The following is a 23,808-nucleotide window of genomic DNA, read 5'->3' on the forward strand; positions in this document are numbered from 1 at the left end:
GGGAAAAAAAAAAAAAAACCAGAGGAGGGAGAAGGGAAATAAATGCTGTGGAAAGCCCTGCACAGGGGAAAGGATAATGGGCTTACATTAATACATTTGTTCCATAACTACTCTGTATCTTCCCTGAAATTCTTTTTGAGGAATCTTAACATTGTTCTCTTATATTTCCTCTTCTTATTTTAAGGCTGGTTTTGTATGCTAACCAATGACACTTTAGTATAAAAAGTATTGGTATTAGCTAGTAATGTTGTAAAAAGATGAAAATAAAATTTGAAAGCACATCCAGTTTAGCAAGTGTAGGCAAGTGTACTGTCTTGGACAGGTGCATTTTTCTCTTAGCTTATTAACAAGATTTGTCACTCATCAGATATATCTTTAGGTTCTCCTAGGAAGTAGGCACATAAATGTACTGTAGTTTTAAGAAGTCTGTATGTCACCTTACTACAAAGGGCCCTGTGCCACTCAGTGCACGATTACTCTCTGTTTATGTTTATTTCTAAACCTGACTGCAATGATACACAGTCTTCTAAACATTTTCTTTGCTTTTTCATGTTTTTCCTTACTCAGTTTGGGTGGCATGATTAACACTCAGTTTAGAATTGCAAAAAAATGGGCTTTTTTAATGAAAGCCACCTTAGTTTCCCCTGTCCATTTTTGTTTTAAGAATTGCCTCTGTATAGTTATGTTAACAAGGGGAGAACATTGCTTTTTCTTGGTTTAGGATTGCTACAGAAGGCTCAATTGGTTTTTGTTTAGTTTGGTGTTTGAAGGTGTTTTCCTGTAAGCATGGGACAGAGAGAAGGGGAGTGGAAGTTGGTTTTTTTTTTGGTTTTTTGATTTCTCAGTTGTTCACATTTCCTAACTTTTGTTTACCCAAACAAGATGTGAATTTCTTTCCTTATGTAAAGAATGAGACTGATAGGATGTTTGGGATCAATAGTTGCAGAAAAGAAATTTCAGATATGTTGCTGTGTTTTTTTGAAATACTGATGCAATTTTTGTTTGTTTTTTCACATTTTTTCCTTCAGATTATGAATTTAGACTCTAATTTAGTCATCGGGGTGACTGTATATCAGCCAGGCCATTCTTGGGAATTTTAAAAAAAAAGGAACTATTTTCAGCAAACTAAGATTATGGAAACATTAGTGTATGATATTTAGAATACTTTAGTATATAGGATGTTATTACATAAACATTTTAATGTAAATACTTCAAGCTGTACTACTTCTCAGGAGAAATCAAGGAATAAATATCAGGCTCATGCAAGAAGAAAGTGTTGAAGCAATATTTTGGAGAAAGTACACTATTATGCCAGTATTTTATTTAATGACATGTTTTTGAGCATGCCTTTTTCACAGTCCCCACATGAACACAGAAATTAAGATATTTGCAAAGCATTAATACTTCTCTTCTTCTTGTACATCTACTAATTTTGCACTGATTCACTGGGTTTGCAGTGTTGAGTATTTTTTCAGACTGCAACTGAGCCTTTATTTTCATATGAATAAATGAGGCAGCTCTGCAGGCAGCTGCAGAAACCTGGTGTGTTTGCTTATTTTCCACAGTGATGGATGGCTGCACAGAGGTAACCTCCTGGCTGCCGAATAAATGTGTTTCGTGTAGCATTTGATGGCTGGTGTTTGTGCTCCATGTTTCCACTTGGGGATGTGCTTAAAGCAGCAGAATGTCTGCTAATGTGTCATCCCCCCTGACTGTCCTACAGGCAGCATGAAGCACCATTTGGAGGCAAGCTAATCAGTCAAGAGGTGATGCTGAAGCGGCAGGAAGAAGAAATGATGCAGCTGCAAGCGAGGATGGCTCTGAGGCAGTCCCGGCCCAACCTCTACCCAGGGGATGCAATTAGATCCTCAATGCTTGACATCACCAGAGACCCACTGAGGGAAATAGCCCTGGAAACAGCCATGACACAAAGGAAACTGAGGGTAATGCCCTGAGCTCAGGTGAACTCTTGTTTTCATTGAAACACAGCAGTGTCTTGACTGAAACTCTCCTATGTGGGATTCATAAACCGAGTCCTGTAATAAGCAGTCATCAGGAGATGAAATACCAGGTGTGTGGTGTTGGCCTACTTTCACAGGGTAAAACTTCTGAGATTTTGTGGCCTTAGTGGCTACAGAGCCTAAAGTGGTATCAAGGGATGCTAAAACAGGCAGCAAGGTTCGACAATTGCATCAATTAAACAGTATAGCGTCCTAACAAAAGCAAGGCATAGGTTTTCTCCGCTGTTCTGTGGTGTTTTCAGCCACTTCATTTGCATTTCTCTTCATGGAATGTGAATGTGCCCCGCCAGCCTCCGAGGTTATTAAATTAACAAGTTGGGAAGGTAAAGAGAGAGAGCATTCATTTGGCTCGTAAGTTCACCCTGTGCAAATCTCCTTTGCTTTCCCAGCTGTTTTGGATGTGGATGAAATAGGGAATTACACACAAAGAGAGAGACGGAGGTATATAGGTATCTTTACAGAGGTAAGCAATGTCTGATGTGTGGAATAGATGATGGCTTGATGCCCTCTGCTGCTGCTTTTCATGAACTAGATATTTTTAATTTTTTTTTTAAAGTAAGGACAAGAAAACTTGAAGCAAGACTCAGGAACTGGTTGCCCTAGTGCAGGTTAATAATTCCTATATCTGTCTCCAGTCAATCACATTAAGATGAGTTAGTTCATGTAGGCTTTAACTAACCATGTTTGTTCCCCTCTGTCCCCCAACCCTTAAGAGGTTTTTGTGAAGATGTTTTGCATATAATACAGACTAGGTAGCAGGTAATTGCCAGGTTTTAGCCTTTGGTCCCTCTTTTACATTTGCAGAGCAAGAGTTAACTGTGCCCCAGCCTGTTGTCCCAGCAGCACAGCGTTCATTCACACTCTTTTGTGATTTTCAGAATTTCTTTGGCCCAGAGTTTGTGAAAATGACGATTGAGCCATTCATCTCCTTGGATCTACCGAAGTCTATTTTGGTAAGAAAGGGGCTGCTGAACGATCTGTGGCAGGGGAAGCATGTTAAACCAACAAATGTGTTTTTATCACAAGTGTGGATGTTGAGAGATTTCATTTTACAAAATGCAGACTAAGAAAGGCAAGAGTGATGACACCAGAAGAAAAGTAAATGTGATGCTTCTGAGTGGGCAGAAGCTGGAGCTGACCTGTGATACCAAAACAATATGCAAAGATGTCTTTGATATGGTTGTTGCACATATTGGCTTGGTGGAGCATCACTTCTTTGGATTGGCTACTTTAAGAGGTAAGAATAACTGCTAAATTATTTCTTCTGCCCTTATTCAGTATTCCCTTTAGACATTATGCTTATTAAGTCGTTGTTAGTTAGTGGAAGTCTTTGCTGTTCAATGCCCAGTTTGAGAGTTCTAAATCTGGTCTTTATCCTCCATCTGTTGCAAATACTTGGTTTTCATGCTTTTACCCTTGTGCTTCTCTTTGATGTTTGTGGCAGACAATGAGTTTTTCTTCGTGGATCCTGACATAAAGCTAAGTAAAGTAGCTCCGGAAGGATGGAAAGAAGAACCAAAGAAGAAGAACAAGCCTCCTGTCAACTTCACTCTGTTTTTTCGCATAAAGTTTTTTGTGGATGATGTCAGTCTCATACAGTGAGTGTATGAAATTTTTATAGTCCCTTAAACCCTAAATTTATGGACAGAAATTGAGTATTAATCTGTACTGGAGTACCAAAGGCGGTGTGGGGGGTTTTTCATGGTTTTGTTTTATATTCCTGTTCTAGGCACACGCTGACATGTCACCAATACTACCTGCAGTTGAGGAAGGACATCCTAGAAGACAGGATGCACTGTGATGATGAGACAGCCTTATTATTAGCATCCCTAGCTCTCCAGGCTGAGTATGGAGATTACCAGGCAGAGGTACATCATCAATTTCACCTTTGATCTTGTTGAGCTGTGATTTTGCTGCTTCATTAAAGACTGGACTGTGCTCTGCCACACGTGCTCTGCGGCTCTGCCCCAGACTAGAAGCTCAGCTGATATGCTCTTGGCAGGTTTTACTGTGAGCAGGTGTTCCTAAAGTCTAACACAGTTAGTTGCAGAATTCAGTGCAAGATCTGGCCGTTAAAGTTTTTTGGTTTTTTTCAGTGGAAGTAGATCCAGGCTTGAATATGGAGAAACTGATATGAAATAAGCTGTGGGTCAAGATGTAGATTGTGATTCCCTCCCCTTACTCAGAATCTTATGATTCTCTGAGTCACAGTGTATTGTTGTTTGTAAAAATGGATGTTTGTGCTTCAGTTGTGCTCACAGGGCAGTGTATGGAGGTGCCATCACAACATTTTGTGTTGCAGGTGCATGGCTTGTCCTATTTCAGACTAGAACATTATGTCCCAGCAAGAGTGCTGGAGAAACTGGATCTGTCCTACATCAAGGAGGAGCTGCCAAAACTGCACAGCACTTACGTGGGTGCCTCTGAAAAAGAGACAGAGTTAGAATTTCTGAAGGTAAGTGGGCAGCAGTTGGCTTCCTTCATCTGTGGCTTAAAAATTCCCTTGTTGGAATATGGGTGCATGACTTCAAGTGAAAGCACAGTAAAACAACTTAGGCTCTGAATAACACTGAAAGGAAGAAAGCTGAAAAGATTTTGTCCAAAGGACACATAACAAGCTGAAAGAAATTGTAACAGATGGGAAGTTCTCTCACTTTTTTCCAATCAGTAGTCTTAGCTCAAGCCAGCTAAAAGAAACTACTGATCCTATGTTTGCTCTAAAGGAAGCATGGGGCACATGGAGCTCTAAAGGAAGTTTATGAGACAGCACACCCTGTATTCCCCATGTCTTTTGTGCTTTCTGTAGAAGGGGAAAATCTCATAAATTACAAAAAGATTTGTTACAGCTAGTACTTTGTGTGATGCTTGGTATGAAGCAAGCCAGAAGTATTGCCCAGGAGCGCAGGTTCTATGTAAAATGATAGGAAAGCCATTATCCACAGCAGTATTTGGATTATTCTAAAAGGACTCATTGAGAAATCTAATTATGGTGTTTGCTCGTGGGGTAATAATCAGGTTCTCCCTTGATCAAAATGAGTTCAGGGAGCGAAGGATTGCTGTTAAAACACCAAATGATCATTACACTGTAATTCCACTACAGTTCCATCATCTCTTAGTATGTGATGGAAGAGGCACTCGGCTGACTTTGTCCATTCCAAGTCTGTTGCTCATTTTACAGAAATGTTCTTGTAACATAGCCACAGAGAACAAAGTAGGGGACATGATCCTAGCTAAGACCTAGCCTGGCTGGGGGTGTGGTGGGGGGAGTTAGCTTCCCTTGTTTGATTCATTCTGTCAGTCCCTTACCACCAGTACTGACAACAGGGGTGAATAACTGGGAGTGCAAAGTGAGTGACACTGCATAGGATGCCTTAATTTGATCACAGAATTGCAGTGTTAGGTTAATTCTGCTTTTAAAAAATGTGTGAAGAACAAGTGCATCTGCCTAGTTACAGTTCCTTGCTAGCAACTGCTTTGTGCAAGTTTGATTTACTCACGTGTGTTCTCTGTTTGTGCTTTCCCTGTTTGATTTTAATAACCATTGGGTTCATTTGCTGTAGTCTGGCAGGTCAAGAGGTACCACCAAGTCTTAAAACCCTCAGCTGATGCTTGTCTGTAATAATAGCTGTAAACTATAAGTAAGTGGAATCACCAGGCAGAGAGGATTATTTTGCTAAGATCTATACATTTATATGCACGTGTGGAAACATTTATAGGGAGATATATAATATTCATATAATGGTATGGAAACTTGTAATGGCCATAAATTCATACTCATAGAAATCTCATTGTGTTGATCTGTGCAGTTGTGTCAGAGGCTCACAGAATATGGGATTCACCTTCATCACGTGCTGCCTGAGAAGAGATCCCAAACAGGAATCCTTCTGGGAGTGTGCTGCAAAGGAGTTGTCATTTTTGAAGTTCACAATGGTGCTCGTACTCCTGTGCTGCGCTTCCCATGGAGAGAGACCAAGAAAATATCCTTTAGTGTGAGTTGGTCTCTTTTCCTCTGTGTGTACACATCTATATTTGTGTCTCCAGTTACTGTGAGTTTTTTGTTGTTTATTTTTGCAGATTAAGCTTTACAGCATTGTCTGAGTGTGTTTTGTGTGGCTGTCATATTATGGGATTGAAATTGGAGTTTTCATGTTTTAAAAGTTTTATTTTTTTCCTTAGCTTGCATGGACAAGCATAGTGAAGTTGCACCAGACTGAGAATCCTGCATTAGAGGACTGGGTACAGGCAAATGCCAGTACTCAGTATAATTAGGAGATGCACCTCTGTTGCTTTCAAGTTATATTTCCAAGAGTAATTAAGTTAAATGATAAAAGATAACAGGCTGACACTTGATCTGGACAACACCAGCCAACTTGAGTGGGTACACCATAATCTGGTGATCATGTGTCAGTTTGTAATGAGGCATTGAGCTTCAAGTGCTTACCTTTATACAGGTATTGAAAACAGCACTTCTAATTCTGTCTGATACCCTACTGAAAAGTTACAGCCTATTTCATCTGTGTGTGAGATGGTTTTAACTAGAATGGATAAATTCAAGTTTAAAAATTACTGAAAATATAAGTTCAAGACTTGGAACATTAACTGAGAGATTTGGTAATTAGATCAGCATTTAGTTATTTTTCTCTTAAATGGCAGCAACCCTTGTGACTTCCTTGGGGTGTTTGGAAACCCCATCTTGCAAAATGTAATAGTTCTGGTTGTCATTACTCAGCACTAACAGTAACAGAGACAGATTAAATAGTAATAAAGCACCTTCTCATCTAGCCCAGGAGTAGCTTTAAAGAGCTACTTTATAAATCTCACATTACCTTTGACTCCTGTTTTAATAGAAATCTCTCATCAGTGCATTTTGCTTCAGGAAAGTTTGAATGCTGTAACTGTGCACAAGCAAACACAGAATTCTTTGTAGGCTAAAAGAATTTGTCTTAGACTTTTTTCTTTCTCCATTGTGTAGAAGAAGAAAATAACTTTGCAGAACACATCAGATGGCATCAAGCATGCCTTTCAGACTGACAATAGTAAGACTTGCCAGTACCTTTTGCATCTCTGCTCTTCCCAGCATAAGTTCCAGCTACAGATGAGAACCAGACAGAGCAACCAAGACACTCAGGACATTGGTAAGGACTGTGATGCTGTGTTAGTTTTTATTAGCAATCTATATGTATTTTTGTAAGGAGGAAAACTGAATTGGAGCTTCAGTAATTGTGCTGAGTGCTGTGTATATGTAGATCTACATTTGGAGGGTTTATACTATGAAGAAACTTGTTTAGATTTTGTTTTTTTGTCTAAGCTTGTTTAGATTTTGTTTAAGGGGTGGGAAAGGAGTTGGGAGAAGATAGAAAAGCAGGCACACAGCAGCTTCTCTAAACTAAAAGGAATCTAAAACCAGGTCACTAATAGTACTTCCCTCTTTAATTAAAGGCTTTTGCCTTTTCTTTCAGAAGTATGTTGAAGATATTTCAATAACAGGACTTTTACCTTTTGCTTAATGCAAAAGGAATTGGTTTGATAAGGTGGAATTAATGGTGTGATCATGGGAGTGCAAGTAAAATAGGGGACATTCCATGATGCTCCGTCTCTAAGCTGTGGGTACAGCTGTCTTTATTTTGCTTAATGTTGGGTGGACCTGGTAAGGAACAACATGGATACTAATCTTTTCTTCATAATTCCCATTTCCTTCATAACTTGTGTGCATAACAGAAAAATGTAAAGGCATTCTTTTTAGATAGAAAATATTAATTGGATAATGTAATCAGTGAAAAAAACCCCTCTGTATTAATTTCTTCATTGTTTGGAGCAGAGCTCACTGGGCTGGCTGGCCTTCAGTGTGGTCTGGAAGTGCTGTTTTGGTCAGTCTGCCTGCTCACACTTTCTTTGTTCCCTGTTATCTGTCTGCATTCCAGTTGCTGTTAATCCAGACTTCCACCAGTGCAGCTGGATGAAGTTTGACCACATTGCTGCGGATATTGTGATCTCTAATTTAAAATAAAGAGAAAAGAGGAGGGGTGGGAGTGGGAAAAGGCATGTGGCAACTATCCAGCCTTTTTTCTGTTCTGTTGGGCTCAGCCAACTTCAGGCAAAGAAATAAGACTAAGTGACTTAAAGCCTTTTTACCATTCTCTGATTTAGAGTTTGCTTGTCCTGAATTGCAGAGAAAAGCAATACAGGAAGGGCTTTCTTGGCTAGGCTAACTTGGTTGCTCTTAACAGATGGAGTATGTGTTGTGCAGTGGGAGTCTGGAAAACAATTGTTTGCTTCTGTACAGTGCAGATCACTTGGAAATCAGAGGTGCCAGATTCCACTAATCACTTGAAATCAGAAGCAAACAAATCAGCATTATGGTTAACTCCAGCACACTGATTATTAAAAATAAAAGCAATTAAAACAAAAAAATTGCTGTTGCTATAACTTTACTAAATCTAAATTGAACCCTTAATATATCAGTAAAAACTGGTAGTTGGAAGCACTCAGCAAAATAATAAAGGACATATATAACAGTAGAGAAATTCTGGATTCCAGAAAGGGCACATGGAAAAACAAAAAACAAAACAAAACAAAACAAAAAAAATAAATAAATCCCAGCCTTACAGATGATGAGTTTTGAGCACATGGAGATTTTCAGTTACGGGATTGGCAGAAGGTTTGAAAAGCCTAATGCCTATATAATGTAGTTAATGGTGTGAAAGTATTCATCTGAAGTCCATAGAAATTCTGTTTGGTGTTCTCAGAGGGTAAATAAGATGTCAAGAGAAGAGATCTCAGCACATTTTATTAGGGTACTCTTCCCATGATGGCAACACAGCAGGTGCAGCTGTCATTGATGCCTTCTGTCAGAGTCAGGAAATTTGGATTTGTGGGTTTCTGGTCTGATTGGGCAAAATTATTCATCTGTAGCTTATCTAGTCTGGAGGCTGTGGCTAGAAGAAGTGCTTGGTGTGGGTAAGGAAGTGGTAGTTGTATGCTAATTCACCTGGTGAAAGGACAGAAAAACATACCTTCCACAACTAAATCTTCACCATCTCTATACCTGTTACAGAGGAAGCTTGAGTTACTGTGGCAGTTAATTCCTGCCTGAGGTTTTGGAGGCAGTAAAGTCTTTTGGAATGGCTGGACCGAGGCTGCATTTGTCAAATACACTATTTTCTAAATGCCACAGTATTTACCATTAAATCTAATGGGTGATGTGTACCAAAAAGTGGAATTTTCCCTTTGACTTAACAGTGCAGCTTCCTAAAGCAGGTTGTTTCCCCCATGTATATAGGGTTAAAAACCCCCCACTGGTTAACCCTAAATCAGAAATATATATGCAGTTGAGGACTGCTTTTCCTGAGACTTCCCTGTGAACTGACTCCATGACATCAGTGAAGTTTATGAGGGGTCCAGGTGGCCTGATTTCCTTTAAAGTCTCTAACCAGCTAACAAGTTACCACAGCTTATCAAGTTCTTGTGTGAGAGCCAAGCCACAGCCTGCTAGCCTTAGGAGGCAGTTAGGGTTATAGAAAGGAGCCCTGCTCAGCTTTGCTCTGAATTAAGAGGGGTTTAGGCTAAGATGTATTATCATGAATTTGCTTTCAGCTAAGAACATCCACCCAGACAGTTCCCACGACTCAGCTGACAGTAGTTCAATTACAGACCAAGACCTGTTTCTCACTGCTTAAGGGAATCCTTGCTAATGAGTCAAAAAATCTGGCAAACCCCAGTCAACACTTTCTGTTTCGTGCTAGGATGTTTGTGGCAGGGGAGGTCCTTAAGTGCCCCTGAGTGCGCTGATGCTCTGTAACTGGGCTGGCCTTTCAGCATTACTGTAAATGTGGAGGGAGTCATGCAAAGAAAACAGAGCAATGGATGGATGGAAATTTGGTAGCATCTGATAGTGTGGAGATGGGGGAGCCCTATTTGTTCAAATCCTGGAAAAGACTTTTATGAGCAGATTAAAGGAAGTGTAGTCTTCCAGGTCACTTGGCTTGAGGATATTATTGGTTTTGCAGAAGGAGATGATGTGTCTTTGTAAAAGGCACAGCAGCCTGACAGGGAATATGAATCTTCATGCTAATAAGAGGATAAATATTCAGTGGTTTTGGACTTCAGGTTAGTGTAGTGTCATGAACTCCAAACTGCTTCCTGAGCAAACCCCATGGTGGATGTTTATATACCTCTGCTAAGCATCTCGAGAAAATGCATTTTTTTGTGAGCTGGTTGTTTGAAAAGCATGCTTTACACAAGGTGGTCACACTAGCTCTACTGAGTAACTTTAATTGTTTGGGTTTTGTTGGTTTGTTGTTTTTTTTAATTTCCACAGAAAGAGCTTCATTTAGGAGCTTGAACCTTCATGCAGACTCTGTCAAAGGCTTCAACATGGGCCGAGCCATCAGCACTGGCAGCCTGGCCAGCAGCACTCTGAACAGACTCGCTGTCCGACCCCTGTCTGTCCAAGCAGAGATCCTGAAGAGACTGTCCTGCTCTGAGCTCTCGCTCTTCCAGCCACTTGCTGGCTCTGCTAGGGACAAGAATGAGAAAAGTCCATGGGAGGAAAGACCCAGAGTTATGAGCAAGTCGTTTCATGATCTGAGTCAGAGTCACATCTCTGTTTACCCCCCGAGGAAAAATGTTATCACTGCTTTGGACTCTTCCCCCAAAAAAATAGAAGATATAATGGGAAGGGTCTTTCAGCAAATGCCAAAATTTGATAGTGGATTGGCAACGGGAGCATTAAAACTGAACAAGTAAGAGTCTCTCTGACCACCCTGCAGTATCTTTGTGTACAGTCAATGTACATTTTGCATCAGTTTTGATTTATTATTCATGCCATTATTTTATTACATTGATCCTTCCCTCTCCCAACTTCCTCTTCCCTCTGTCTGGTTCCCCTTCTCTCCTTCTCCCCTTTAAGTTCAAAATCTCATGCAGGTTTAAGTAGAAGCCCTGAAAGAAAGAAAAATGAATCAGACTCATCATCCATTGAAGATACCGGTCAAGCCTATGTTGTAGGTCAGCATGCAAAAAATAATATTTACTGTATTTACTAACAAACTTCTAACATTGCTTTGGGTGTAATGCTTTGATATATTTATTAACTGATGGTAATATTCTGATTTGAAAGTGGGAGCAGAGTATCACATGTTAAAGCAATCCAGGCCATTATTGCAGTGAATCCAAAAAAATCCTCCTTTGGTCAGCACCAGTCTGTGCACAGGGTGTAAAGTAAAAGCTGTAGCAGAAAATAAGCTTTCAGTTTATCACTTCAGGGTGCAATTTGGTTGTATGGATCTTCTAATAATTTGCTAGTCTTCACAGTCTGTTTGTGAAGGCTGAACTTTTTTTGGTGTTTTCTGTGGAAAGGATGTAGGGAGTGGTTTTTGGAAATGACTGTTTGGCATCAGCTGGGTATTGGCCAGTGCCTCTGAGTAGTAGCTCCACACTTCGGAGTTTTTTCTTCTGTTTTTGGGGGTTTTTTTCAGATGTAATAAATTAGTTAAATTTTTTTTGCAGTACACTGGGTGTTTTACAAAAACACCTTTCTGGTGAGGTAAGCCAGATGCACTTACTCCATTTTCTTGGCAAGGATTGGAGTGCGCACAAGTAGTCTTACAATTAACTAAAAGAGAGAGTTCACAGTAAAAAAAAAACCAAAAACAACACCATTTGGAGCAGCTAAATAGACTTAAACTAACACTGGGTTATTAAACATGAATGTTTGGAATCTGTGTGTTACCAGTTTCTGGTTCTAGAAGGTTCCCTGTTATAACAATAGAAACTACAACAACTGAACTATTTGCAGCCTTAGCTGCTGGTTGACTTTCCTGTAGTTAGAGGACACCAGAAAAAGTGGAAGATGGTTAAGTTTCTGGGGATGGGGTCATTATAAACAAACTGAAAAAAGGTAAACAAAGCAGCATGTGACATCCCACATCTGCCTCCAGTGCACTTGGAGCCAGGACTGACTTGGGAATGATGCATTTTCAGTGCTGAGAGCATAAATGCTGAGCAGTGAGATGAGGTGTGCAGGTTCTGTAGTGACTGATTGCAGCCATTTACTCTGTGCCTTTAGTTTTGTGTTTAACATGATCATGTGCTTGCCTATAATCTTCTGGGCAGCAGTTCTGGTGAGGGTCTTAGGCACATGTCAAAGTCCTGCTGGATCACACTGCCTGTGCTGAGGGACACAGGTTCTTTGCATGGTGAAGCACATCAGATTAAACTTTTGGGTTCATAGGTTTGGAGAAGGCCAGGGCTGCTTTCTTAAGCATTATCTTCCCTCATGTACTTTCATATATTGGTACATTTATTATTTTATCCTCTTGAAAGTAGAGCCACATTTCCTTGCCTGAGATAATTTCAAAGAAAATATGATTCTATATGCAAATGATCTTACATAGAAGTAGTTCAAATTGCTTGTTACTGCAGCAGATTATTTGTTCCTTTACAAAATATTACAAGAGACCTGTTGTATTGGTTTATTAGGCTCAGCATATTCAATATCCAATATTGTTAGACAATTTAGTCTTTGACTACATTGCTCAAGATCCATTACTTTTATCTGCAGTTAACCAAGGTCATAAAGGCCAAACCTCTGTCCTTCCTTTAATTCATTGCCTTTGCATGAGCTACCATCCATCTGAACCTTAAACTGCAACTAGAGCATATGAGTAATTTGGATTTGCTAATACAAGCTAGATTTATGTTTATTTGTTTTTAAAATAAGTAGCTTGATATTGTGAATGAGCTCATGTGAACAGTGTAAAGACTGAAATAATTCTTGGTAGCTTTTGTATTTAAAAAAAAAAATGGATAACAGTGTCTACTACTTCCATGCATGTCACAGGTGTTAGCATGAATACTTCAGAAAATCATCTGTCATCAGCAGCATTAAAAGAGAGTGGTAAGTTGATAAGTTATTGATTCAGTCAGTTTGTCATTTGCAAATGCTTCACTGTTCCACTTGTCCTGTGCCTTTGGTATTCTTAAGTACCTCTGCCAGTTACAAAGATAGGACTTTTGCCTAGTATTTCCTTTCCTAGTATTTATTTTGGAGTGCTTCTTGGGGGAGGTTTAGACACCTGTGTGTAATATTTTTCAAATATGAATGGTGTCTGTTTAGTTTGGGACTTGAAGGTGCTCTTACCTACCAGAATCATGCTCTTGAAAGCTCATTCCCCTTACTTAGGAAGTTACTGCTTCTGTGTTTTCTTTTTAGTTCCTTCACTCTTTAGACTTGATGTGGTTTTGAAGGAGAAAAAACTCCTTTTCTGGGTGATGCTGCACTCTCCTGCATCACTTGTTCTGTGGTAGTACCAGTGTGTGGAGCTCATTAGGTTTCTGCAGCTGTGGATTGCCTCTTCCACTTAGGGCAAAAGTATCCCAGACACTCCTGGACCAAATGAATATCTTGTCTAGGAAGCAAGACCATGAGTTCAGACTTGCAGTATGTTGGTGTTTCCTGAAGTTTCAGGAGATTGGGCTTGTTTATTTGTTTGTATTTTGTTTTGTTTGCTAGTGGAGTGGGGTTTTTTGATTGGTGTTTGTTAGTGGGAGTTTTTTTCTTCACAAATTATTCTCCTTGGGTCTCTTAAATGACTGGGTCTACTTCAGCCTGATGGGAAACCTCAGGAGTCAGAGTTGTACTGTGAGGATGCTCAAATTTTAGAAGAGGTGAATCAGCAGCTTGTGGAGTTGCAAATGAGGAAATAAATTGAAGCAAGAGAAGTTTTAGTAAATGTTTCTAATTTTGGTTGCTTTTTAATGAAGAGACACCATTAAGAGAACTCATTGGCTAACCTTTGAGTAATTTCATATAATGACCCTGCATTTCTATTTTACCAATGTGTTTGGATCCTCCCTACCTATGAGCAGAGCACATAAACACAGATCCAGATATTTTCCTGACTTGAGACTAATGAAGTTGAAGATTCTAGGAGTCAATTATATTGTCCTTCCACGAGACTGTGCTAGCTTCTCTTCTTAGGAGGAGTAAATTATTTTTAACTGCTGAAGATGGAAGCGTGTTAGAAGGGTTGTGGAGGTTTTTTTCTGTCTTTGGCTATAACTTAAAAGGTGAAAGTTGGACCCACTAGATCAAAACAGCTTTTCAAGTTATCAGAGAAGTAATATTTTTTAATGGAAAAGAACTTTAAAGTAAACCTGAATGGAAGTGTTGAGATGATGTCTGATCATGAAATGTTGGCTTTACAGTTGACTCTCTTCAAACAACACAAAACAGAGTTGCCACACCAGAGAGAGAGATCACTTTGGTGAACTTGAAAAAGGATGAAAAGTTTGGCTTAGGTAAGTGGCTTTAAAATTGCTGTTGACATGTATTTATAGAAGCCAGAAGCAAAATGAAGTTTTCTGGTCTGTATTTAAGCATTTATTGTAGAACTGAGCAAAGCAGTGCAGGCAATAGCTGAATTTTGAAGGCATTTAAAATGCACTTTCTGTGATGTTAAGCAAGTCTGTTTTTCAGTTTTTCCATATTATAAATGTAGGATAATATTAATATTGTGAACTAGTTATCCTAGAAGCTGACCTTTTAAGTTGATCTCCGTGCTCAGTGTTGCATTTTGTCTCTGTTGAACCTCACAGCTTTGAGCTGTGACAAATGCTTTAAATGCATGCTGGTTTTTTGGTGTTTTTTTTTTTTTTTTTTTTTAAAGACACAATAAAAGCATTATGTGCTAATTGTGGAGTGTTTTCCTTATTCCTGTAATATCAGATGGAACACTGATTTGATGTTTAAGGAGCCTGGGAGATGAGATATTAGCATTACATTCCTTTCTCTGCCACTGAGATTTTTTCATAAACCCACATAATTTTTCCCTGTATGAGTAATGAAAAATTTGATGCCAGTGTTGTGCTTTAGGAAGACTCTCTAAAGTGTCCTTAAGGACATTGTTCTGTCATTCAAAATCAGATTGTGGTGTAAATTTGAGAGGGAAAAAAGCCTGCAAGGCAGTAATACTCAGTGTTTACACTGCACAGTAATGTACAAGTTGAGCAAAAAGGAAAAAAAATCAAAGAAATGTACTATTTCTCCTCTTTCTTTCTCAAGCAATTTATGGTAGTTTGTTGTTTAATCTAGAATAGAGAAGACCTGATATCTTCTACTTTGTCTTTTTTTTCCTCTGGAACATTTGTCCCAGGTTTACATGGTAGAATGAACAGAAGTAAGTTAGAAGCCTCAGAATAAAACAGGGACATTGAAAACTCGGATTTTAAGACCAGGGTCAAACTTCTATGTGAAACATCAGACAATGGAAAAAACCAGAACATTTTATGTGATAGAAAACAAATTTTTTCTGCTCAGCAAATGTATATTTCATGTCACCTGTTTGTGTGTTTCTCTTGCCAGAGTTTTCTTCTGTAGCCTTTGCTGGAGTGTTCTAAACAGACAAAGTCTCAATCAGTTGCTTAAAACAAGAATATACAATAAAGCTTAATCAAAAAGCTTTGCTGTCTGTTTCCATGCAGATTTAAGTTTTAGGTGTCTGGGTTTTTTTTACTTTACATTTATTAGAATGACTAAGTTTTTGTTTGTTCTAAAAGATGGACTTGTGTTAAGTGACACGGTGTTCACTGATATTTTTGCCTTCTTTGGGCCTTTTCTTTGTAGGCTTTCAAATAGTCGGTGGAGAGAAGACAGGGAAACTTGATCTGGGAATTTTTATTCATTCAGTCATTCCTGGAGGGCCAGCTGATTTGGAAGGGACTCTAAAACCAGGTGAATAGCATAAAATTCCATCTATGGCTCTGGTTCCTTACCATGGTGACCTTCAGTTACGTTCCAGACAATTTCTGAATAGTAGCGATGCTTCTTTTTTAGACTATACAAAAACAACAATCTTACAAATAAATGTAAAAATAATAAAGCTTGAAGTAGCAGAAAATTGAAATTATATATAAAGATAAGGACTTTATTTTCCATTTTCTGTCTTGCAGTTGAATTGTCATTTAAAGTTTTTAAAACTCAATATCCCTACTTCAGTTTTTTTAAAAATTAAATGGAACCATATACTATAACCTAACTGTAGTGGGGGGAAGGAGAAAAATTTATTTTTTTTCCTTCTCATCTTAGCCTATGTCTTGAATGGAGCTACGTATTGCTCATTTAGCTTCTGATTTCTGCTTTTTCTTTTTTCTTTTACAACAAAAGAGAAGGTAGAAATCAGAATATGTAAAGATTTGGCAGGTTTAAAAAGAGGAAATATAACCAGTTTTTGTGGTGTGGTTTGGGGTTTGACTTTTTTTTTTCATGATTAGAGTTCCCTATTCCAACATCACTTGAAGTTTAGTAATTTTTAATCCGTGCCTTGTGTAGAGGTTGTCAGACCTGTACTCCATGTTGTCACTGATGGGTAAAAGCGTAGGTGTTAGACTGTATCTGAACAGACCCTTCTGTGCAGGGCACCGCCTCATATCCATAAACAGCACCAGTTTGGAAGGCGTCAGCCAGCACGCAGCCTTGGAAATCCTGGAGAATGCTCCTGAGGACGTGACGCTGGTCATCTCCCAGCCCAAGGACAAGCTGTCCAAAGGTAGGGATCTGCAGTCTCCCCTGTGAGCCAGCTTGGGATGGTGTTCAGAGATGGGATGAAGAGGAGGAGAGTGAGGGTAACTACTGGAGGGGGTACAGTGTGAGCGGAGAACTTCCTGCGGAATTTCCAGGCGGGTGAAACCTTCCTGGGTTGTAAGCTGAGAAAAGGCTGTCGTGCTGCAGATAAGCTGTTGCCAGCTGCTGATGGCTGTCTTGTCTCCTGCTTTGCAGCATCGTCTAACACTGCTCATATCAGTAATGGAGCCAGGGGTTACTTGAGGAGGCCCTCCTCAGTGCAGGACAACGAGGCAGAGTCCTCTTCCGAAGAGCACAGCCGGTGCCGTGGCCACCAGAGGCCTGTTTCGGGGAGCCGCTCCGGATTGTCGGGAGGCAAGCGGGATGGAAGCGTGAGTTCCCAGGATTCCAGGACCGAGAGCGCCAGCCTGTCCCAGGGCCAGCCAGCCGGCTTCCTGGGCAAACGTGCCAGTGGCAGAGCCCAGCAGGATGCTCAGCATTACAGCGAGTCCCAGGCTGGGGCCTCGAAAGCCATTGAGAAGAGAAGATCCTCATCGGACAGCACTCGAGCGAAAAATAAAAGGCCCGGGGTAGTGGAGCCTGTGGAATATTCTGACCGAGGAGATTCCGACATGGATGAAGCAACTTACTCCGGCAGTCAGGAGCAGCAGCCAGCTAAAAAGGCATAGTGGATTTCATATGAGTATTTCCCATCAGTGTGATGGTGGTGTTGAGAGAGCTGTCTCTGGGTGCCAGGATGGGAGGGGAGAGCAGCCTGGCCCAGCCTGCAGCTGATGCTAGTAGCTGTATTGTAATCAAAGCGGTCCCCGACGAGGAAGAGAAAGGATGCATCCAGCTCTATAAATATTAGAAAGTTAATTAATTACTTTATTATCCTATATTAGTCTATATTATATTACATCTATATTAGATCTATATTACATTACATATAAACTGAATTTGCACAAGCACTCAACTGTACAACATCTTTTGACTGTCAGCTGACAGTCCTGACACACACAGACGCTTGGCCCTGATAGGCTAAGGAAGCAAAACACCATCACTCTGGATAAAAAATCTCCATATTGCATTCTACTTTAACACAGCGCAAGCGTAGCAAATGAGATAAGAATTGTTTTGATCATTCTTTTCTCTGCTTCTCCCAAGTTCAGAGAGTGTAAATCCCACATAGCTGATTCTTAATAGCATGGTGATTTTGTTCAAAATAAATGGAGAAAATCACTTCTGTAACTTGAAACAACTTTCCAGCTTTCCAATGTCACAAGATGTGTTTTACTAGAGGCAGATTGTGCTTTGGGATCAACCTACAGTGCACTTCCTGAGGCTGTAGAAAACCTCCTTTCAATTCTGTGTGTTTGTCCAATATGTTCATATCCTAGTGACCACCCCTAGAGGTAAGTTTATTCACTTGGCAGATAAATTAAGTTTTTCCTCAAGGAAAGTAGGAGTGATACATCTGGAGTGGGTAGCAGCAGAAGTCATTGTCTTCTGGGATTGAGATAATCTTTGAAAAACTGCTCTTGTGCATTAGAATTCAGCAGTGAGTCATGCTCTTGAGCAGACAGAGCTTGCTGCTTCACCTTTCCAAAAGGGCACCATCATGAGTACTTCAAATTTGTTTCCAACTTGCAGTGATTCCTCTGTTCATCTGATGGAGGTTATTAAATTAAATTGTAGCAGCTCCTGCTAATTAATCCAACAGACTCTAGGCTGCTATGCTGCTGAAGTGCTGCAGTTTCAGTGTTCTGTAACCAGCTCACTGGACAGTAAAGACTTGGCTGCTAAAGGCCAAGCCTATTTCTGTGCTAAACCTGTTCAATGGCAGCAATGGAAGAGTTGAAGCAATGAGCCTTGAGTTGTACTAATTGGTACTTTGCCAGGTGGACTCCTGGCTGTGTGTGACTCAAAACCCCACCCTTTAGGGTCTTAGCTGTAAGCATCTGTTCCAAAGGCAAAAGGCAAATAATTGTCTCCTTTTCTTTTGTTTGTTTCTTTTTCTTTCTCTCTCTCTCTCTCTTTTTTTTTTTTTTTTTGTAAATAAAGGATTCTTCCTCATCGAGTTCAGCAAACAAAGTGAATTCTAAAAGGGTTTCTACAACGCTTCTTAAACCTGGAGATATCTTTGAGGTTGGACTAGCAAAAAAAGATAACGGCTTGGGAATAAGTGTCACGGTACTGTTTGACAAGGTTTTTAGATGTTTTCTCTTTTTTCTCTACTCCCAGCAACCCATTAAATTGCTACATTACAAGGAAGCAAAATATTTTCTGGAGTCACTTAAATTTATAGATTTATTTATGTGTGGTTAATCTTACCAAAGCTGAAAAGTAATCCTATTAATATATATTAATTTTCTTGTCATTTGCCCTTTAAGTAATTCTTGTTTTTTGTTTTATGGTGGAGCCCCAAAGTCCTAAAATAGACTCTTACCACAGATGCTGCTTTGTGAGTACAAAAGGCAAGATGGTCTTTGTCCCTTGCTACCTAATCTTGTGGCAAATTCGCAAGGAAGGAAGTGAGACCCTCCCAGACTGGCACTACAGGCAGTGGAAGCAGTAGTGTTATTTAAGGGTATCTGTGCACGCTCAGTCACATTCACCATGTTCAGTGTTCTCCCTCTGCTGGAGAAAAGGCAGATAAACCCAAATGAGACCTGGCTGACACTGCTTTCTTGCAATATGAGGCAAAACCATATTTTTTAAGACTGATTTCTCTTCAGGCTATAATATTTTGAAGGTAGTTATATGTTTAGGGCCTGCAGAGTGGCACTTCAGGGAAGAAGAGAATAATTAAGTACATTTTGCTGTCTGTTCCTGTATTAAAATATACATTTTAATGTATTTTAATATTCAGCTATTTTCGGTGGAGGAATGATTTGCAAGCCTAGCGCTGTTTCCATATATATGGCTAGGATTGAAGAAGAACAGAAGGAAACTGTTATTTTCATCCTAGTCTATTCAAAGTCAAGTTCCATTGCTTGAGAGAGTTGGAGGAACAGTGCTTGAGCAGGAGTTGCTTACTGAGTAGCACAGACCTGCTGTATGCATGCACTGGCTTTGCAGAGATGTTAGAAGACGCCAGCCAATGCAGAGATTTCCCTTGAGGGGTGACCAGGTGGTGTCTTCACTGCCCTTTGCTTTTCCAGCCTCCATTCTGCCCTTTCATTATTTTGGTGTGCAGTGGTGATGAGGAGAGGTGTGCAGTTACCTGTGGGTTATCTGGGTGTTTTGAGAGTGAACATTACCACGCTGTTGGTCCTCCTCTTCCCTCCAAGTCTGTGGAGCACAGTGAGCCAGAATCACACAATGATTTAGGATGGAAGGGACAATTAAAGACCATCTAGTCCTACCCCTTCTGCAATCAGCAGAAAGGCCAAGGCCCTCTAAAAACAATGTCAGTTCAGTTTGAGCAGCTTAGACCTTCAAACTTGTCTGAGCTGAGAGAAAGCAGCGCTCCTTAATCTCCTGTTACATCAGAGAAGTTGTGTTGGAGTAGGACACTGCATGGTTGTGCATCTCCTGCTTTGGCATGCTGTGCTCTTGCACATCTCTGAGCTTTGGTGTGCATGCAAGCATGAAAGTCCCACAAAATGCAGACATGTTTCTGCTGAAGGACATTTGTTTGTGTTTTGTGCATTTGCATTGCAATGCATTGTGGTTTTACAGTCTTCCCACCCCAACTTCATTCATAGCAAATTGCATGACTGCACAGAACATGCTTGATGTAATATTTTGGTTTTGATAGTTTCTCTGTTTTTTCTACATGCCAGTAGCCCAAATGCTTCCTAAGAACAGTTTTCCTTGTGTGACACTGTTTAATTACTAAGTATTCTAACTGCTAAAAGACTAACAATCCTATTTTTGTTTTCTGTTTAGGGTGGTGTAAATACTAGCATAAGGCATGGTGGTATTTATGTGAAAGCAATTATTCCCAAGGGAGCAGCTGAAGCAGATGGCAGAATAGAAAAAGGTAGGATTTCCACTCTTTCAGTGGGGACTCCTAATGTGAAAAAAAGGGCAGAGGACTGTCTATGGGGGACTTGAAAATATCCTGTGACCTAGAAACTAACACTCTGTTTGCCTCCTGTCCTTGCACCTTTTTCACTGGGAAGAAGAGCTGTTGCAGTTGTCATTTTAAATATTGCCTTGACAGCTAATTCTGCAGATGAAGATTAAAAAAACTAATGTAGAACAACTGCAGAACCAGCAATGCTGAGGCTGTGGAGGGGGAAAATAGGAGATAGCTTGTGGGATTTTTGTTCTCTAAAGCAGCCTATGTTAATGGAGAATGCTTCTCTGTTCCGGGCACGGAGAGAGAGGGCTTTGTGTTATTTGTGGCCTTCTTGCTTGGCACGCCTGGCAACTCAATACAGAAAATGCTGTAATTGTTATGGCTCTTCTTGTTAGTAAGCCAGGCCACATTCTTCACTGAAGTGAGCATTCCCACTGTGGTCTAAGATTTGTTTTGAATAAAGAGTCTGAGCTTTCTGGCAGGCTGTCACTCTGATGGTTAACACTGGTTTTGACATGGGATTATCCCCCAGAGTCATTAGATTGGAAAGCACCTTTGATTTGAACCATATAGTTTATTTGCAAAGTTCTCTTACTGACTCAGAACATGGAAGGGAGGGACAATTTCTTTAAATAACTGTCCTTGTTAGCTCACACTTGAAAGTTTCTGTGCATCATAGGTGATGCTCTGCCTACTTTTTCTTAAATTATTAACGCAGGTGACCGTGTACTCTCTGTCAATGGGATTAGTTTGGAAGGAGCTACCCATAAGCAAGCTGTTGAAACACTGAGAAATACAGGCCAGGTGAGTGGCTGCTGGTTCTACTCCTGTCTGTGGTAAACCAGTTCTCTATCAGTGAAAAGAGATGAAGGGACCTGACGACTGGAATTCTCCCCAGTGTTGTTGTGGCTACTTTAGATTTGCTTTCTAGGACTCCTTGGCTTCCTGGAACACCTGAAAATAGCCAGTGAGTGTACACATTCAGAACTGCTGAGAACAACTATTTGTGTTCACTTTATAAAATGTTTTTAACTTAATTCCCTGTACAAATGTGAAAGTGACACTGTCTTGGACACCTCTTAACACCCTCACAACTTTATAGTAAGAAAACCCTTTCTTACTTTATTGGCAAGTGTCTTGCAAGTCCATTACTGTATTTTGGAGGTTGTAATTTAACAGCCCTTAAAAAATAAGGAAGCATTGGAGGATATATATGGGGAGGGAAGTGTCTATAACAGTTGCTGCTGTGGAAGTTTGGACCCTGAGAAGTTAGAAGGAAACACATACTCTAGACTGTGCTATCTCTGTTTCCAGTTAACTGGAGAATGTTTCATCTCTTTAGGTGGTGCACCTGCTGTTGGAAAAAGGTCAGCTTTCAGGGGCCAAGGCTCATGCTCCAGTGACACCACAGTGCACCCTCCCAAATCAGGTGGGGCAGTGTGAGCCACAAGAGAAGCCAGCGACAGACTCTTCAAATGCCAAAGATTACAGCTTTGTCACTGCAGGTCAGGTCCCACAGAGCAATTGTCTTAACTGTCAAAGCATCCTGTAATTTCATAACATTTTCTTCACTTCTTAGGATGGGAATGGAGTGGGTAAGAATCTACACCAAGCCCTTGCGCATAACTCAGTCTCTTTCTTTTTGTGCTATTGTGTTTCTTTTTAGGACTTCCTTTCACATCTTGGTTACTTTGTTTAACTGCTGTTAACTGGTTTTTTTCTTACACTGCTTCATGTTCTTTCCCAGTTTCACCAGCCTTGGATGCCAAGGCTGAAGTTAAGGGAGTGCTGCTGTATCTGGTGCTGCTAAGGGGTGCCAAGGGGAATTTAGATCTTTATGTATAAATAAGTACTTCTGTGGGTCCTGCAGCTCCTGTCTTAAAAGAAAGAAGACATCAAGAGCTAGATGAAGAGAGAAGGATTTGTGCCCCTGACTAGAGGTTGACATAATTCAGCCTCTCTTGCTCATGGCTTGTGCAAGTGAAGGGAAGCCTACCCAGATGCCAGAACCCCTGCAGATACCTTTGGGTCTTCTTGTGTGGGCACTGTCCTGTCTGCCAGGAGCTCCAGTTGCTGCTCTCACTAATGCCGATCAGTGGCTGGAAAGGTTGTGTGACTCCGTATTGTTGATATTTTTGCCCCTGAAGGAGAAGAATGATGAGGAGAACTCCATTGATATCAAAAGGCTAATTAATTACTTTATTATACTACATTATTCTGTATTCTATTGCACTATATTACATTACATATAAACTGAATTTGCCAAGCACTCAGCTCTGCACACAACTGCACTCATCTTGTGACTCTCAGCTGACAGCCCCGACACACACTCACACACTTGGCCCTGATAGGCCAAGGAAACAAAACACTATCACTCTGGGTCAACAATCTCCATACTGCATTCTACTTTGGCACAACAAAGGCACAGCAAATGAGATAATAATTGTTTTTTCTTTCTCTGAGGTTCCTCACTGCGATTCCCAGAAAATATCCTTGGGAAGTTGTGCCTTGCTTTTCTCTGTGAAGAGAAATGTGGCCACAATTCTGTGCTGTGAAAGGTTCCTTAATAGACTTCCTAGGGAATGTTCTTTGGAGACACTCTGCCTTCCTGCATATTGATGTTGTCAGGCCAAGCAAGCTGACTGAGAAGTCATGATCATCTTTTTGTCCCGTCCTTTGGAGACACTCTGCCTTCCTGCATGTTGTCAGGCCAAGCAAGCTGACTGAGAAGTCATGATCAGCTTTTTGTCCTCTTTAACCTGGAGGGATCTTTTGGGTAACCCTTCCGTTCAATTCAGTGAAAGAGCCATGTGAGGGGGAGAGTGCACATTGTCACGTCTGGAATAAGAGCAGCAGACACTCTTTCCATGGCCATGTGCTACAGGAAATAATAAGTTAATGTTTCTTTTACAGAGAACACATTTGAGGTAAAACTCCTGAAGAACAGCTCAGGCCTCGGGTTCAGTTTCTGCCGTGAGGATAACCTGACCCCAGAGCAGCTGGGATCAACGATTGTGAGGGTGAAGAAGCTCTTCCCTGGGCAGCCAGCTGCAGAGAGTGGGCAGATCGAGATCGGGGACGTCATCCTGAAAGTGAACGGGGCATCGCTGAAGGGTTTGTCCCAGCAGGTTTGTACCCATAGTAGTGAAACTGATACTGTGGTAGTCCTGCAAGTGAGCATCTGACAGTGAATCCCT

At 40.5% G+C, this 23,808-nt stretch overlaps 1 protein-coding gene across 1 annotated transcript in view; it reads left to right on the forward strand.

Annotated features, from left to right (window-relative positions):
- PTPN13 (protein tyrosine phosphatase non-receptor type 13) overlaps positions 1 to 23,808 on the forward strand; it is a 109,132-nt gene that overhangs the window by 67,031 nt on the left and 18,293 nt on the right. The window contains exons 10-29 of the mRNA XM_041412152.1: positions 1,724 to 1,943; positions 2,900 to 2,974; positions 3,084 to 3,258; positions 3,466 to 3,619; positions 3,751 to 3,889; positions 4,324 to 4,476; positions 5,828 to 6,010; positions 6,994 to 7,156; positions 10,339 to 10,762; positions 10,930 to 11,027; positions 12,862 to 12,918; positions 14,229 to 14,321; positions 15,646 to 15,753; positions 16,436 to 16,567; positions 16,798 to 17,264; positions 18,646 to 18,774; positions 20,476 to 20,569; positions 21,330 to 21,415; positions 21,954 to 22,116; positions 23,525 to 23,739. Coding sequence (XP_041268086.1) covers positions 1,724 to 1,943; positions 2,900 to 2,974; positions 3,084 to 3,258; positions 3,466 to 3,619; positions 3,751 to 3,889; positions 4,324 to 4,476; positions 5,828 to 6,010; positions 6,994 to 7,156; positions 10,339 to 10,762; positions 10,930 to 11,027; positions 12,862 to 12,918; positions 14,229 to 14,321; positions 15,646 to 15,753; positions 16,436 to 16,567; positions 16,798 to 17,264; positions 18,646 to 18,774; positions 20,476 to 20,569; positions 21,330 to 21,415; positions 21,954 to 22,116; positions 23,525 to 23,739 — 3,328 coding nt within the window. The remainder of the gene's footprint in view (positions 1 to 1,723; positions 1,944 to 2,899; positions 2,975 to 3,083; positions 3,259 to 3,465; positions 3,620 to 3,750; positions 3,890 to 4,323; positions 4,477 to 5,827; positions 6,011 to 6,993; positions 7,157 to 10,338; positions 10,763 to 10,929; positions 11,028 to 12,861; positions 12,919 to 14,228; positions 14,322 to 15,645; positions 15,754 to 16,435; positions 16,568 to 16,797; positions 17,265 to 18,645; positions 18,775 to 20,475; positions 20,570 to 21,329; positions 21,416 to 21,953; positions 22,117 to 23,524; positions 23,740 to 23,808) is intronic.

The sequence above is a fragment of the Onychostruthus taczanowskii genome, unplaced genomic scaffold (genome assembly GCF_017590055.1).
Source record: "Onychostruthus taczanowskii isolate IOZ18803 unplaced genomic scaffold, ASM1759005v1 scaffold38, whole genome shotgun sequence".
Lineage (NCBI taxonomy): Eukaryota > Metazoa > Chordata > Aves > Passeriformes > Passeridae > Onychostruthus > Onychostruthus taczanowskii.